This window comes from Papaver somniferum, chromosome 6, assembly GCF_003573695.1.
Source record: "Papaver somniferum cultivar HN1 chromosome 6, ASM357369v1, whole genome shotgun sequence".
Classification (NCBI taxonomy): Eukaryota; Viridiplantae; Streptophyta; class Magnoliopsida; order Ranunculales; family Papaveraceae; genus Papaver; species Papaver somniferum.
The window spans coordinates 141,892,098-141,905,823 of NC_039363.1; the positions used below are offsets into that span (position 1 = coordinate 141,892,098).

At 37.6% G+C, this 13,726-nt stretch overlaps 1 protein-coding gene and 2 pseudogenes across 1 annotated transcript; 1 reads left to right on the forward strand and 2 right to left on the reverse strand.

Moving 5' to 3' along the window:
* The first annotated feature begins 591 nt into the window (after window positions 1–591).
* LOC113289590 (U-box domain-containing protein 15-like) lies at window positions 592–3,598 on the forward strand. The gene is made up of 4 exons (XM_026538892.1): window positions 592–1,197; window positions 1,321–1,437; window positions 1,742–2,170; window positions 2,270–3,598. Exons 1-4 carry the CDS (start codon window positions 811–813, stop codon window positions 3,323–3,325), a joined length of 1,989 nt encoding a protein of 662 aa, XP_026394677.1. The 5' UTR covers window positions 592–810; the 3' UTR covers window positions 3,326–3,598.
* A 164-nt stretch (window positions 3,599–3,762) lies between these two features.
* LOC113291590 lies at window positions 3,763–5,937 on the reverse strand (annotated as a pseudogene).
* Window positions 5,938–6,210: 273 nt separating this feature from the next.
* Window positions 6,211–11,070, reverse strand: LOC113289591 (annotated as a pseudogene).
* Window positions 11,071–13,726: the final 2,656 nt, after the last annotated feature.

Consider the following 13,726-nt stretch of genomic DNA (forward strand, 5'->3'; position numbering starts at 1 on the left):
CCTACGCATGTTCCACCAACAAACTCAAACTACAAATCCTACCTTAAACACCACCAAATTAAGTAAAGCTAGAGATTAGAGTTACTCACAACTTCCCCACTTTCTTTACTCTTTAGAGTTTAATTCACTGGCAGTACAAGCTCCACGAAAAATTGAAAGAAACCGTGTTAAAATACCATCAACCTTCTTAGAGATGTTACTTGAAAGCCACGTATAAGGTTGCCCCAGATTTGCCCAAGGTACTGCATTACAAGGATGCGAACAGACTACTTACTAGCTAACCAAAACCTCTGATATACGGAATACTGGTACCAGCTTAGATGAGACGTTGCATACATCATGATTGCAAAATAAGAAATGTGAAAAGTCACTCTCGCTTACTGGTTTTATTTTAGCCGTTGAAAAACAAGAAAATAAATCCATATATTATCCCCCATATACTTTTGGCGGGCCCAACAACTCATCCTAGTGGTGTGACCCACCTATAATCGGTAAATCGAGACAAGAATTAGAAAAAGACGCGTAACAGACGATCATCACGTAATTGTCGCGCTCTTCTCTAAAGAGGGAGAGCCAATAACTGAATTTGGAAAAGAAAAAAAAGGTAATCCAGTGAACCCGCGAATTTCAATCACAAACTCCTAAAAACCCGCCAAATGATCACCAGGCAAGAATAGAAAGACCCAACTAACTCTCAGAATTTCATGGAAATTGGGGGTTAGGGTTTTCATTATTCTTACCATTTCTCAATCTGTCTCAACTTTCTGAAAAAAAATCTGTTCTTTCTTTTTCAGAATTTCTAGTTTTGTAATGGAAGGGCAAATTTTGATTCCACCACCTCCTCCACCGGGAGGAGGAGGAGAAAGCAAGGAAAGAAATTTAACAAATGGATCATCAAATGGAGGAGGGGGAGGAGGAGGAGGAGGATTATCAAATGAAGAAATTACTGTTGTTCAGGAAATGATTGATTTGATTGAAGCCGTTGGATTATACGGTGATTATCGAAGATCACAGAGGAAAGATTCGTATAATTTAGTTAGAAGAATGAAACTATTAATACCACTTTTAGAAGAGATTAAAGAGATTGAAAATCCAATTCCTGAAGATGCATTGAATTGTTTGAGTAATTTGAAAAAATCACTTGTTTGTGCTAAAAAATTGCTCAAGACTTGTAATGAAGGCAGCAAGATTTACTTGGTTAGAAATTCACATATATTCTTCATTTTTTTTCTTTTTTTAGTTTTCTCATATATATATATATATATATATATATATATATATATATATTATTTTTTTTATATATGTTTTTGTGTGTTCTAGGCATTTGATAGTGAAGGAATAATGGTGAGATTTCATGGGTGTTATGATAAAATCAGCGTGGCTTTGGATGAAATTCCTTTTGATGAGCTCAATGTCTCGGATGAAGTTAAGGAGCAGGTAAATTGTTTCAAATTCTTCTCTTTTTTGATAAATGATATCCTTTTTGATACTGTAATCCTGAAATGTAACCCCAATGGCTGTTAGGGGGTGCGAAGTGGTGTCGAAAATCAATCAACATATCCTCTGTACAAATTGTATCGCTCTTAAAAAACGAATTTGTTGGATTCTCGTAAATGATTGTGTTTTGAGATTCAAGAGATTACTTATTAGGATTTATTGTATGTTTGAGTTAGTCTTCTTTATGTTCTTGAGAAAAATGTAAAGAAATCCCCTCAAAGCTTGTTGTAACCATGTTATGTAGGTGGAGTTAATGCGAACGCAGCTTAAAAGAGCAAAGAGACGGACGGATACCCAAGATATAGAACTTGCAATGGATATGATGGTTGTGTTTTCAAAAAAGGACGATCGAAATGCAGACAGTGCTATACTTGAAAGACTAGCAAAGAAGTTGGAGCTACATACATTGCCTGACTTGAGGGCGGAAACTGTAGCTGTCAGGAAACTAGTTAAGGAGAGGAATGGGCAACAGGCTGAGAGTACTCAGCAGATTATAGATCTTCTTGGTAAATTTAAACAGGTTGCTGGACTTGAAGAAACAGATGACGTCCTTGCTGATGTTCCTATGCCGAAAACTCTTGAGAAGTGCCAGTCTTTGGCAATTCCTAACGAGTTCCTATGCCCTATCACATTAGAAATCATGACAGATCCCGTCATTGTTGCATCAGGACAGGTACGCAAAAACAAGACAATTATGGTCCTTGCATCAACACTACTGTATTCTTGATTCTGACACCTTGTTTTTTTTTCCTGCCTTTGTGTTGTCTTCAAGACTTACGAGAGGGAAAGCATAAATAAGTGGTTTGAGTCTAACCATAGAACCTGCCCGGCGACAAGGCAGAATCTGCCTCACTTATCTGTAGCTCCAAATTTTGCTCTTCGCAACCTAATTCTTCAATGGTGTGAGAAAAACAATTTCCAACTGCCAAAAAAGGAGGCTAGTGCAGATGTCGAAGAAACTACGTCTGAACAGCAGGAGGAAATCGTTGCCTTGATTCAAAATCTTTCTTCCACGCAGCTGGATGAGCAGAGACGCGCTGCAAAAAAGATACGCATGCTCTCGAAAGAGAACCCCGAGAACAGGGTTATGATTGCAAATGCTGGAGGAATCCCACCTCTGGTTCAACTCTTATCTTATCCAGACTCTAAGATCCAAGAGCATACTGTAACAGCTCTACTGAATTTGTCACTTGATGATTCAAACAAGAGAACTATAGCTACAGAAGGAGCAATTCCAGCTATAATTGAAGTGTTGCAAAATGGTAAAATTGGAGCTAGAGAGAATTCTGCAGCTTGTTTATTCAGTTTGTCCATGCTCGACGAGAATAAAGTTGCAATCGGCTCCATGAATGGAATTCCACCCTTGGTAGATCTATTACAGCATGGGACCATCAGAGGTAAAAAAGATGCTGCAACAGCGCTCTTTAACCTCTCTCTTAACCAAGTAAACAAGGCTAGGGCAATCAAAGCAGGTGCTCTTAAACCGTTACTTCAGTTACTTGTAGATAAGAACTTGGGCATGGTTGACGAAGCTCTCTCCATCTTGTTACTCCTCGTATCACACCCAGAAGGCAGAAGTGCAATTGGGCAGCTCTCCTTCATTGAAACTCTAGTTGACTTCATCAGAGAAGGAACTCCCAAGAACAAGGAATGTGCAGTATCCGTTCTGCTAGAGTTGGGATTGAGTAATTCATCTTTTGTTTTGGCGGCACTTCAGTATGGTGTATATGAGCACTTAAATGAGCTTGCAAGGAGTGGAACAAACAGAGCTCAAAGAAAAGCAAATTCTTTATTACAGCATATGAGCAAGTGTGAACACATTCCCTGACCTTTCGAGGCTCGGGGTTATTAGTAGTAGAAATCGAGTTTTGAGGGTCTACCAGCAACAACAGCAACAGCAGCAACAGGAATACAACTAATATAATTTTATACCAAAATGTGGTAACCTCAGTATGTATCCTTAGCTCCCGATATTGGATGTTGATATCTGCCTTTATCAAAAAACAAAGAAAAATATTGTAATTTTGTTATCAAGTTTTGGTTGCAAGTAAACTGAGTTCTTCGTGAAAAGAAAGTTGTTAAACGAGATTTGTTCATGACATATTTCTCTCCTTGTGCGTACTACTTCAGTCTACTCATTTGTCTTTTCTTTTTTCTAAAACTAATAATATCTATAAACATCAATATAAATCCTAGTCCAACACACCAATATAAGTAGAACTGACAACAGTAAAAAAAAGGTTGAGAGAACACCACTGGACATGCTTAACCACTCTAAAGACCATGTTCAAAACATAACTACTTTGATATAATTGCACAGAGTGAAAGCCCAAAACGACGACTAGCTTGCCACAATTTTGATTTACATACAGTAGTTAGTCTTGTCCTGGGATTCTACATTCACATAAATTCTGGCATAGAACCGAAACAGAACGTGTGTTTTTACCGTAAGGAGCGGAGGGTTCATTTAGCATCCTTGTTGCTTGCAGCATGAGTAGCAGCATCATCTTCAGGTTGAGGGAGTTGTAAACCCATGAGACCAAGCAAGTTGGAAGCAGGTCCAGGAAGACCTTGTTGAGAAGAGAAAGAATCAAGGAGGCTCTTCACTAAGTTTACATCAACGTCAATTGGTGTCAACTCCTCATCTTCCACTTCCATTTCCACATTTGACAATGATGAACCCTCATTATTTGTTTTAGATGGTTGTGCATTTGCACGGACAAAACTTTTCTTCAGAGTAGTAGACTTTAGCTCCTCATTTAGGGCATCAGAGTAAGTGCCCATAAAAGTATTCCCTGTATCGTCACCTTCTGAAAGATCACTCCCATCATCTGATTCGTCAAACTCCATATCTGAAGAAGATCCTCCTTCAAGATCAGCATCATCAAGGCCGCCAAATCTACCCATCACAGATTCAACGTCTTTCATAAAGCGCTCTACGTCAAGATCCACCATGTCTGAGTTCTTGTTTGTAGGGACCTCTGCACCCTCATAGCTAAAAACCTTTTGGACAAACGATTGCATTGAATTTACAATATCACCAAGATCAGAGTTATTTACGGCACTTTCAGTAGAACAATCCGCATCCTTATGTTATTTTGCCTTTTGACTCTTGTTTTGCTTTAGTTTGTAGAGTTCCAACTCTTTCTCTCTCTCTCTCTACCATGGCCAACTTTAACTCATCTTCACCATCATAAAGCCAAGCATCGCTATCTGAAGGAGGAAGATCAAGACCCTTGAATTCTTCGGAGGAGTGTGGCAAAGCAAAGATTTCGTCAATACGTCTAACTGGAGCACTCATCATTTCACTTGCACGGGAAAAGGAAGAACTGTTTCTATAATATTCTTGAGCATTTTCCATGAGTCGACGATATTCTTTTGATCCAGGAAGTAGTTGTTTAAAATACCCACTACTCTCCAAGCTCTCTTTGAAAGCTTCCCAAGTACCAGTTCCCTTACCATCCAAATTTTCATGGCGTCTTTGTTGATACATCATTTCAAACCCACATGCTATTTTCATACCCAGTTCAGCTTCAACATAAACAGAAGTATCATTCCTAGACGGCATTGGATAACATTTGGGTGCTTGAAAAGTTTGTTGAACTAATTGTGCATACGTTGCCCTCGACATTCTAATAGAAACCCTAACAATCTCTTCACTAGTTCCACCACTTACAAATTTCTCCATTTTAGCAGCATATTTCATTGAATCAATATCTCTATCATAAAAACTCTCTACCGCTAGCGAAATCAAACAAGGTTCATATTTCAAAACCTTGGCTATAGAAACAGGAAGCCTGACCCTAACTTGATGCATATTCAACCTAGCTCTATTAGGATACTCTAAAATTCTATTCCTTATGGCTAATTGAATCGGTTCTGGTGCCCTAACTTGTTTATCATGTAATCGTATATAGTGTAAAGCATCAATCAATTTGGGGTTCGAAGGAAAACTGTGTTTAGGTAGAATATTAAGCTCACCTCTTCTGATAAAAACTCGATTCTTGCTTGTTTCAGGGTTTAACCAATTAGGCAGAGAAACGCAGCTTCAATTAGAAAAAATTCTCCATCAGTATCCCAAACTTGAATAGATAATTGAGGGATTTTTCTAGAAATTTCAAAGAGAAGAAATACAATAAACCATTCATCTTCAAGGTTATCACCGTACTTGGTTTTTTTATGAAAGTGAGGAGGAGTTTCAGAAGGGTTTGAGAGAGTAAGAGTGAAAGGTTCGTGTTGCCAGATATATTCAGTGGTGTAAGGAGAAACTATTTCGAGTATTTGAAGATGAAGAGAGTGAATTGAAGAAGATGATGAAAATTCTTGATTAGTTTCATCATCAGGGTTTAGGGTTTTAGAAGAAGAGAACTGAAGGGATTCATCGGGATAAATTGCGTAAAACTGTATCCTCTGGGATTCGAGTGGTGGGAGTTGAAGAATCCATCATTCATGGGTTTTTTTAGTTTCAGTTTCTCTTGGTGTTTTTTTATAGAAAAACTCCTCTGCTCGTGTTAGTGAACAGGTGAAAAGAATGTTTTAAGGAAGGTGTCGAAACCCTACCTTGCCTTTCCGCATAACCAGGTCCAACTGGGTTTGGCTTAGTTAGCCTGGCCTAACTCTCATATTTTGGTCGAGGGCCATTAGTTCTGAGGTCATTTGTTCGAATCCTTATAAAAACAAGCACTGCAGGACACATACCACGTACATGGTTGGTGAAAAAAATACATGATTGTGAAAAAAATGAAAAGAATTGCTGTAAAGAGTTAACTTCAAAATTTTGATCACTATATCTCTAACTCAACTAGGCTCCGCCCTTATCTATTAGGACTTGGAGAAAAACCTACATATCCTAAGCAAAGTCAGCTTAAACTTGATTAAGCAACCCCGAGCCTGCAATAATTTACAATAACAATGTGATTTACAGGAACAGATTTGACAGAGGTTTACGGCTTTTCTCCTTTCCTGCCACCTCCTGTTCTTTCAGATTAGAAATTGATTGATCACAACTACTCTTTCTCTCTACCACCTTCTTTTGTTCTGGGCTAGACTCTGATCCTTGGCATTCACCCTCATTCTGACGCTTTAAATGATTAGGCAGTTCCTCGACCGTATCCTTTATTTTCTTAGTCACCACCTTGCTTTTCCAAAGCTTCGAAGCTCTTTTCCGAAGCTCCAAAACTCGTTCAGAGCCATTGATTTTCTCATTTGCAACCTCTTGCTGTTCTTGGACGACTTCACCTAGGTTGGCCAATTCTGCAGGGTTACCCTTATTTTCTGGCTCAATCCGTGTTTCTAAGTTAGCCAGTTCCGAGAACTCACCATTTCTTTTCTCAGCCACCACCTTCCTTTTCCCAAGTATCGAAACTCGTTTAGAGCCATTGATTTCCTTTTCACTTTCATCATGCTGTTGTTCAAGATTTTTTAGCTTTGGTGAAATCGTTCTTCTCTTAACATCCCTGTGCTGCTTTTCAGAAGAAGAGAATGGTACATGATGATTTCCAGTGGCCACACCTTGTTTTTCTTGTACAACCACCTCCTGTTGTTTCGGGAAGACCCCGCTGCTCATTGCATCCATGATGACTTTACCTAGCAAAAATCTTGTCTCTTTAATATTACCCATCGCAAGCAATCCATAGTCAATTTTAAAACTTTTCCTTTCATTGGCGTATTTCTCAAGATTTTGTTCGAGGACACGAAAAAGCTCGCCCACATTCTGGCCAACTGCCTTCGAAATAAACACCTGACAGATTACACATGTTTACAATCAGATGACACAGATAATAAATATTTTTATGCGAACATAAGGCATAACTGAATATCTTTTCCAGTAATCTATGTTGAAATAATATACTATTGTTAAACCCGCTACAAAGTGGTGACAAAGATCACCTCTACAACTAGACTGCATGTGATATTTGTTACCCACCTTTCAAGTGATTGAAAAAAATTCACAATCATTCCAAAATCTACCTTATACTTACTTAAACAGCAGGTTTACTAATCATCTTCCTATTCTAACAGAATTTTTCTACTTCAAAGAAAATGATAATACCAGATTGGAAGCACCTCCCAGATCAGGAGACGTGGAAGGATCATCTTGAACCACTGACTCCAGTTTATCTGTGTCGGTTAAAGCACCAATAGAAGATCTAACTTGGGAGGCTGAACAAGGAGATGCGAAAGGATAATTTTGAATCACTGACTCCAGTTTATCTGCATCAGTTAAAGCACCAATAGAAGATCTAACTTTGGAGGCTAAACTAATGACATCTTCTGCAAGTTCTTCATCGGTCATGGTACCACAGACATCTGAAATCTCAAGGACAAACTGAACGTGCGATTGGGCACTTTCTCTTGCAAATTTGACAGCTTTCCTCCAATTACCATGATACAAGACAGCTGAGAAAGCCCAAATAACAAGAGCCTTCTGAGGGTTATTTACAAGTGCTAGGTGAAACAACAGCAGGGCAACCCTGAAATGAAAAACAATAAATGGTTGATAACCAAACCTCTGATGATACGAATTCGAATAAGTATATGTAAGAGTAAAAACTAAAAACAGTATGCGTAGTATTACAGAGATTATAGAAGTTAAACAGAATCTGTATATTTATTTTCAAAAGAACAAATACTAGGTGGTAAACTGTTTTGCTACAACCCTGAAATGAAAAACATCATATGGTCAATTAACCAAATCTCTCCCGTAATATGTATATCCGTATACATAAATGTAAGAGTAATAACTAAAATTGACATACTATGGTACTAATAGAAGCTAGACTTTCAAATAAGAATAAATACTAGGTAGTAAGTTTTTTTGATTACAACAAACAGATGTAGAATGACCTACCACAAGAAGCATCCAGAGGGTCGATCACAGGCAAGTAACTTATCCATACAAGAAAATAATTTCTGAAAAAACAACACCAAGTGAAGTCAAGAGGAAAGAAGTAACACGCTATCTAAATACTTTAACATATTGAGGCAAGAATTCCACATTGAACGAACCACTTTTAGCGAAACACACCGATACATCACTAGCAATATAGTAACATAAACCCGATCAACCCAAGGAGAAATATAGATTTGTTCTCTTTATGGTCATTTATCTATCTTTATTTATTCTTCTTTTTTCTAAGAAGTGCATACCAATACCATCACCATTTCCCCCCTACATGTAGTATCAACTATCAACCTAATTGCCTAATATAGTGGATTTGTAGCTGTTAGCTACTTGTGTAATGATTGCTCTATAGAGTAAGCTTACCATCAGCATAAGAGAGCTTTGAGCAGATTGATCAGGGGACTCTTGAACTAGGTATGCCGCCTGCAACAATATGCTTTGGTTTTTATAAATTTCCAAAATTCATGATTTAGAGTGCCAAACTGCTAATTAATATTAGATTAATTGAAGAACAACTCACATGGAATGGAAGAATGATGTCCAGAAGTTTGAGTCTCCTGAGTAAACAGAGAGAGGATTCAGCGGCTCCATAAGAAAACATATAGTTCATTTCCAACATCAGCCTTGTCTACAAAATGAAGGACGACAATATGTCATTTGGATATAAGAAGCGCAGATAGAGGAACAATGATAATGACACTGTGATAATCCTCAAAATGTATCTTGAGAAAAAGTCTACTGGGGAGTACCTTGTTCAAATTCTTTATAGACGGCAAATGATCTTGTATTGCAATTTCTGTTTCCTTGGAAAATGATAAGCCAAGACGAGCTGCAATTCGCAAGCCACGTAATATTCTCGCTGCAGGTGAGAGGTAGAGGCAGTTGATATTCAGTTACATGTATTTACACCGTGAACCCAAATGTCAAAACAGTACATAAAATAGATAAAACTAAAGACGGAAACACCAACCACAATCCTCTTCAAAAGAAATTTTAGCTGGGATGACTGTTTGCACCTGATTATGGAATATAAACAATTAAATACTAGCTTTAGGAATTTCTTCCATGAAAAGAGAGATCAACAGAATATTCTCGAACAAAATTGAAACTTCTATTCAAGTAGCAAAGCTTGTAGACGATCACCTTGCACGAGATAAGATCGTCGATTCCATTAGCGTAATCATAGATTGTATCTACAAAAGGATCGTAGAATAAACTGTTTCCAAGAAATCATGAAAATAGTCTTTTCAATTAGTTGGCATCAGCAAAAAGCTTGTGATATCATAATGAGCTAACATCTGTGCGAGATATGGAAGCATAGACAACAAAAACATTCCAAATATCTAGGCAGTCTTATAAACATACTGGTACACTTAACAAAATCACAGAGACAATTCAACGGCAAACCTGTTAATAGTGAAGTCCCGGCACAAAGAATTCTTCCAGAGGAAAAAGTTCTTTTCGTTACAACCAATTGGCATTTGGGAAAAATTAGCTGTTTGCTTTCCTTCATCGTGTTTGGCAACTGTGCCAAAGCTGGATACCTATTACAGTAAAGACTGCCTCAATAGATATTTAATAAACCTATCTATTTTATACAGCAAATATCTCAGGAAAACATTGCCAACAGACCTCTATAACAGAACCTTGAATGAAAACCCCTCCCCACAACCTGACAGCGATGAAATTGCTTTTTGATCTGCAAATTACCAATGTAAACTGCTTTTATTTCACCAGCTACATACAACATAAAAGATCAAAGAAACTAAAGAACTTCAGGGCAAACCTGTTTAAGATCAGCAGTTGTAATGATATCAAAATCCTTAGGTATTCTCTTTAAGATTAAATCCCTCACGCATCCACCAACAAGATAGGCATCATAACCTACATTTCACAAACCCCTTAGTAGGGAAAACCCTCAACATTTGAGTAATTGACACCCTAGATGCAAAATTCATCTTTCTGAGCTTTGCACATATTATAACTATCATCCCAGATAAGACATATAACCTTAATTGCGCAATTGATTACCATTATGTTTGAGAATTTTCAGAACTGTCCACGAAGACCGTGGAATCATATAATTATATATGCGGAAACATCTGGAATTAACTGCCTTCCATGCTCTCATGTCCACGCTGCCTACGGAAAGTGACAACAAAATTTAGCATGGAGCTTAAAATGCCTATTAATTCAAGAAGCAAGAAGGATTGTGACTTTGGAAGAGTATAAATACTTGCTAGGGCTGCAGGATCAAAACCAGCTTCGTGATGAAGGTGGGATTTTTGACCATTTCCAGCTAAAGTATGATTCGACCTCTGAGGACAAAAATTATATCCAAAAGGAACCATTAGGTTTGCAAGAAAGTAGTTTAATCAATAAAATATACGAGCTGCAGTGCAGAGAGTGTTAGTGAGAGAGATACTACCTGTGAAATGAAAATAAGGGTTTGGAGATGAGATAGAATAGAAGAATCAGAGACGAAGCGTCTGGTTCTTGTGGATATCGACATAAGCGAATGTGTATGAGGAGGTCATGGCAGAGTTGCCGCCATTGAAGAGTAAGGTTTTATCTTTGCTTTTTTTGATTTTTGATGTGCAAATGAGTCCTGAAAAAACGACTGCTGGAGAGAAAATGTAGTCAAGGTTTTTGCCAGTTTTCAAGACGCACCATAGATTTTGCTTACGAGAATAAATAGCCTCGTTTAATTGGTTTATAGTTGCCTCGTTTAATTAGGGGCTATTCCAATTTATTTTGCCAGTACATGGAAGAGGAGATGCCTAACTTTCTATGCCAATTTCTTTTGGTGGACAAATTAGGTAGTAGTAATAGCATAGGAAGTGCTCAGTTGCAACTTCTGTTAATGTTTCACTATCGAATGCTTATGTAAATAGTAATATGAATCTACTTTACTTTCAAGTTCAGCTAATGCCAATGAAAGTATGTTGCCTGAAGATCACAATAGGGAGCCTGTTCTCATAAATGGCAACAAACTGGAATCTGGTGCTGTGCTTTTATTTTTTTCTGGCTTGGTTTTGGATTGAATTATCTTTTATGCTCAAAAAAAATAATTAGGGGCTATTCGGATTCTGACTCGCCGAGTCGATTGAATCTGGCTAGTCTGGATCTAACTGATATCACCTGACTTATCTAAATTTAACTCAATATATTTGTTTTTCGAGTCATATCTAATTCACCTTATTCAAAGATACGTGAGTCAGTGGTTTGATTTCATAAATCGAGGGCATTTTATTTCTTAACTCAAATGGGTCTGAGTCAGGGCCAGGGGTTATGTCTGAGTCAGATCGCGAGCCAAAATAAAAAACAAACGGTCTGACATCTTGTTCGAGCCGAATCAGAGGCCGAGTCAACAAAAAATAAACACACTCTACCTTCGTTATTAAAATAGAGACACTATCACTTTTTTTAAAAACGAAGGGAGTATTATTCTTCAACAATTATGTTTAACGATACAAGGTTATGCCGAGGGGTAGTATGCCTTCCAGGGCTAGCAAAAGACGAAAAGAAGTTAAAGCAAAAGCAGTATTTGAGGCAATCCGGTGGGCTAAAGAAAAAGGAGTCTGAAAGTTGGAATTGGAAAGAGATTCTCTTAATGTTTTTAATGCTATCATAAGCAGTACCGAGTCTATTAGTTGGACAAATAATTGTTTAATAGATTCTTCTACACTTTTACTTAAGGATTTTGAGGAGTGGAAGTGCTCACACATTCACAGGGAAGGGAATAATGTAACCGATTTTCTGGCTAAAAAGGGAAGACAGAGTATGTATTCAATGTTGTGGATAACTGTCTTCCTTTTTGGTTAAGCAATCTCATAAGAGAGAACATGCATGCTGCCAATTTTTAACTCCAATATTAATTTTTATTTCCTATTAACCATTAACCGTCAACCCCAATTCATTTCATTCACGGAACCTAATATTGCGGATGTGATGATGAAAGTAATAGTGTTGGTGGTTCTGGTGATGGTGATGATGATGACAATGATGATGGTAATGGTGGAGGTGGTGATTAGGAGGATGTGTAAAAAGTCGCAACAAAAGAGGACAATGGCAACGAAAAAGTCCCAAATCAACCTAGCGCAAGGCACATTTCCCCCAATCACTTGCAGGTGGAACGTCTTTGTAATGAGAAAGCTAGAGGATACCTTAAAAGATGGCAGAGAAATTTTATTTGGATATCCCGGTTCGTGGACTCGTATCATTTATGAGACCGCGTAACAATCTAAAAACTTTGGTTATTATATTATTAGTTGTTGTTAATTTGTTGTAATTGTGTTTTTTGAAAAAACTATTTTGTAGGATTATAAGAATGTTGTATGTCTTTTTAGACGTCAGTCTTCGTATGTAAAAATGGAATACTGGCCACTAAATGGAGAATATCCAAAAGTAAAGATCTTGTTAGAAACTCTGGTTTTTTCCTGCCATACTGAATTATGTGATTGTGTATGACAATGCCTCAATAACTTGCTTCTATGAGAGGTTTTATGGTGAAGTCGATACCTTTTAATTCCCGTTTGGCTAGATGTCATTGACTCTTGACGATGCATAACGAATTTTAGGGCTCCAAGTAAAAGGAAAATCCACCGAATTTTTTTCAAGAATAACCTTTCTTAGACTAAAATTAACGAATTTGTCACGGAGTTGTTTGGCTGCGATACGGACAAGACGTGATCCATGTTGGTAATGGGATCAAAGTACTTAAAGAGAGAGTTATATCTTGTGGATTTTAGGAGCGCATATGTTGGGTCCAAATTGAAAGGAAAAATATTGTCCTCTCTCTAATGTTGAAGCTCGTGCTACGACGGTCGCATATTTATTGTATGTCCTTGGTTCGGTTGTATATCATGACAACAAAGGAAACCGGGTCAAAGTCATGTATATCCAGCTTGCATCCTTTGGAAGAGGTGAGTAGGTAGTCGTGGTGGACTTCCATAGTAGCATACTTGAATGGACAGTTAAAAAAGGAATCTAGGGTACGAATTTCTTGACGTATTTTTGTTTTTTTTCTTCAATCTTTTGGTATGATGAACGCTTGTTTTATTGTTTTTATGTTTGTATAGGTGTGGATTTACGATCATTTTCCTTTATTGTTAAAAGACAGCGACGTCAAAGCGGACAAGGAATTGACCAATGATAAACCAAGAGAAACCCGATACTTGTTCAGTGGATGTCATGAGAAGGATCAAAATTCAATGTTGTTAGACATACATAAAACATTAGACAACATGACATCCCAAGTTGTAATTTTTAATCCGTATAGGGTAGATACGGTTGATAGAATGCAAGTTTTCTTCTATTACTATA

Excerpts from the sequence above, each read along its gene's own strand:
- LOC113289590 (XM_026538892.1), top strand. The coding sequence starts at position 811 with ATGGAAGGGCAAATTTTGATTCCACCACCTCCTCCACCGGGAGGAGGA. Across the intron at positions 1,438-1,741 it reads CGGATGAAGTTAAGGAGCAG|GTGGAGTTAATGCGAACGCA; the intron begins GTAAATTGTTTC and ends CATGTTATGTAG. Across the intron at positions 2,171-2,269 it reads TCATTGTTGCATCAGGACAG|ACTTACGAGAGGGAAAGCAT; the intron begins GTACGCAAAAAC and ends GTTGTCTTCAAG.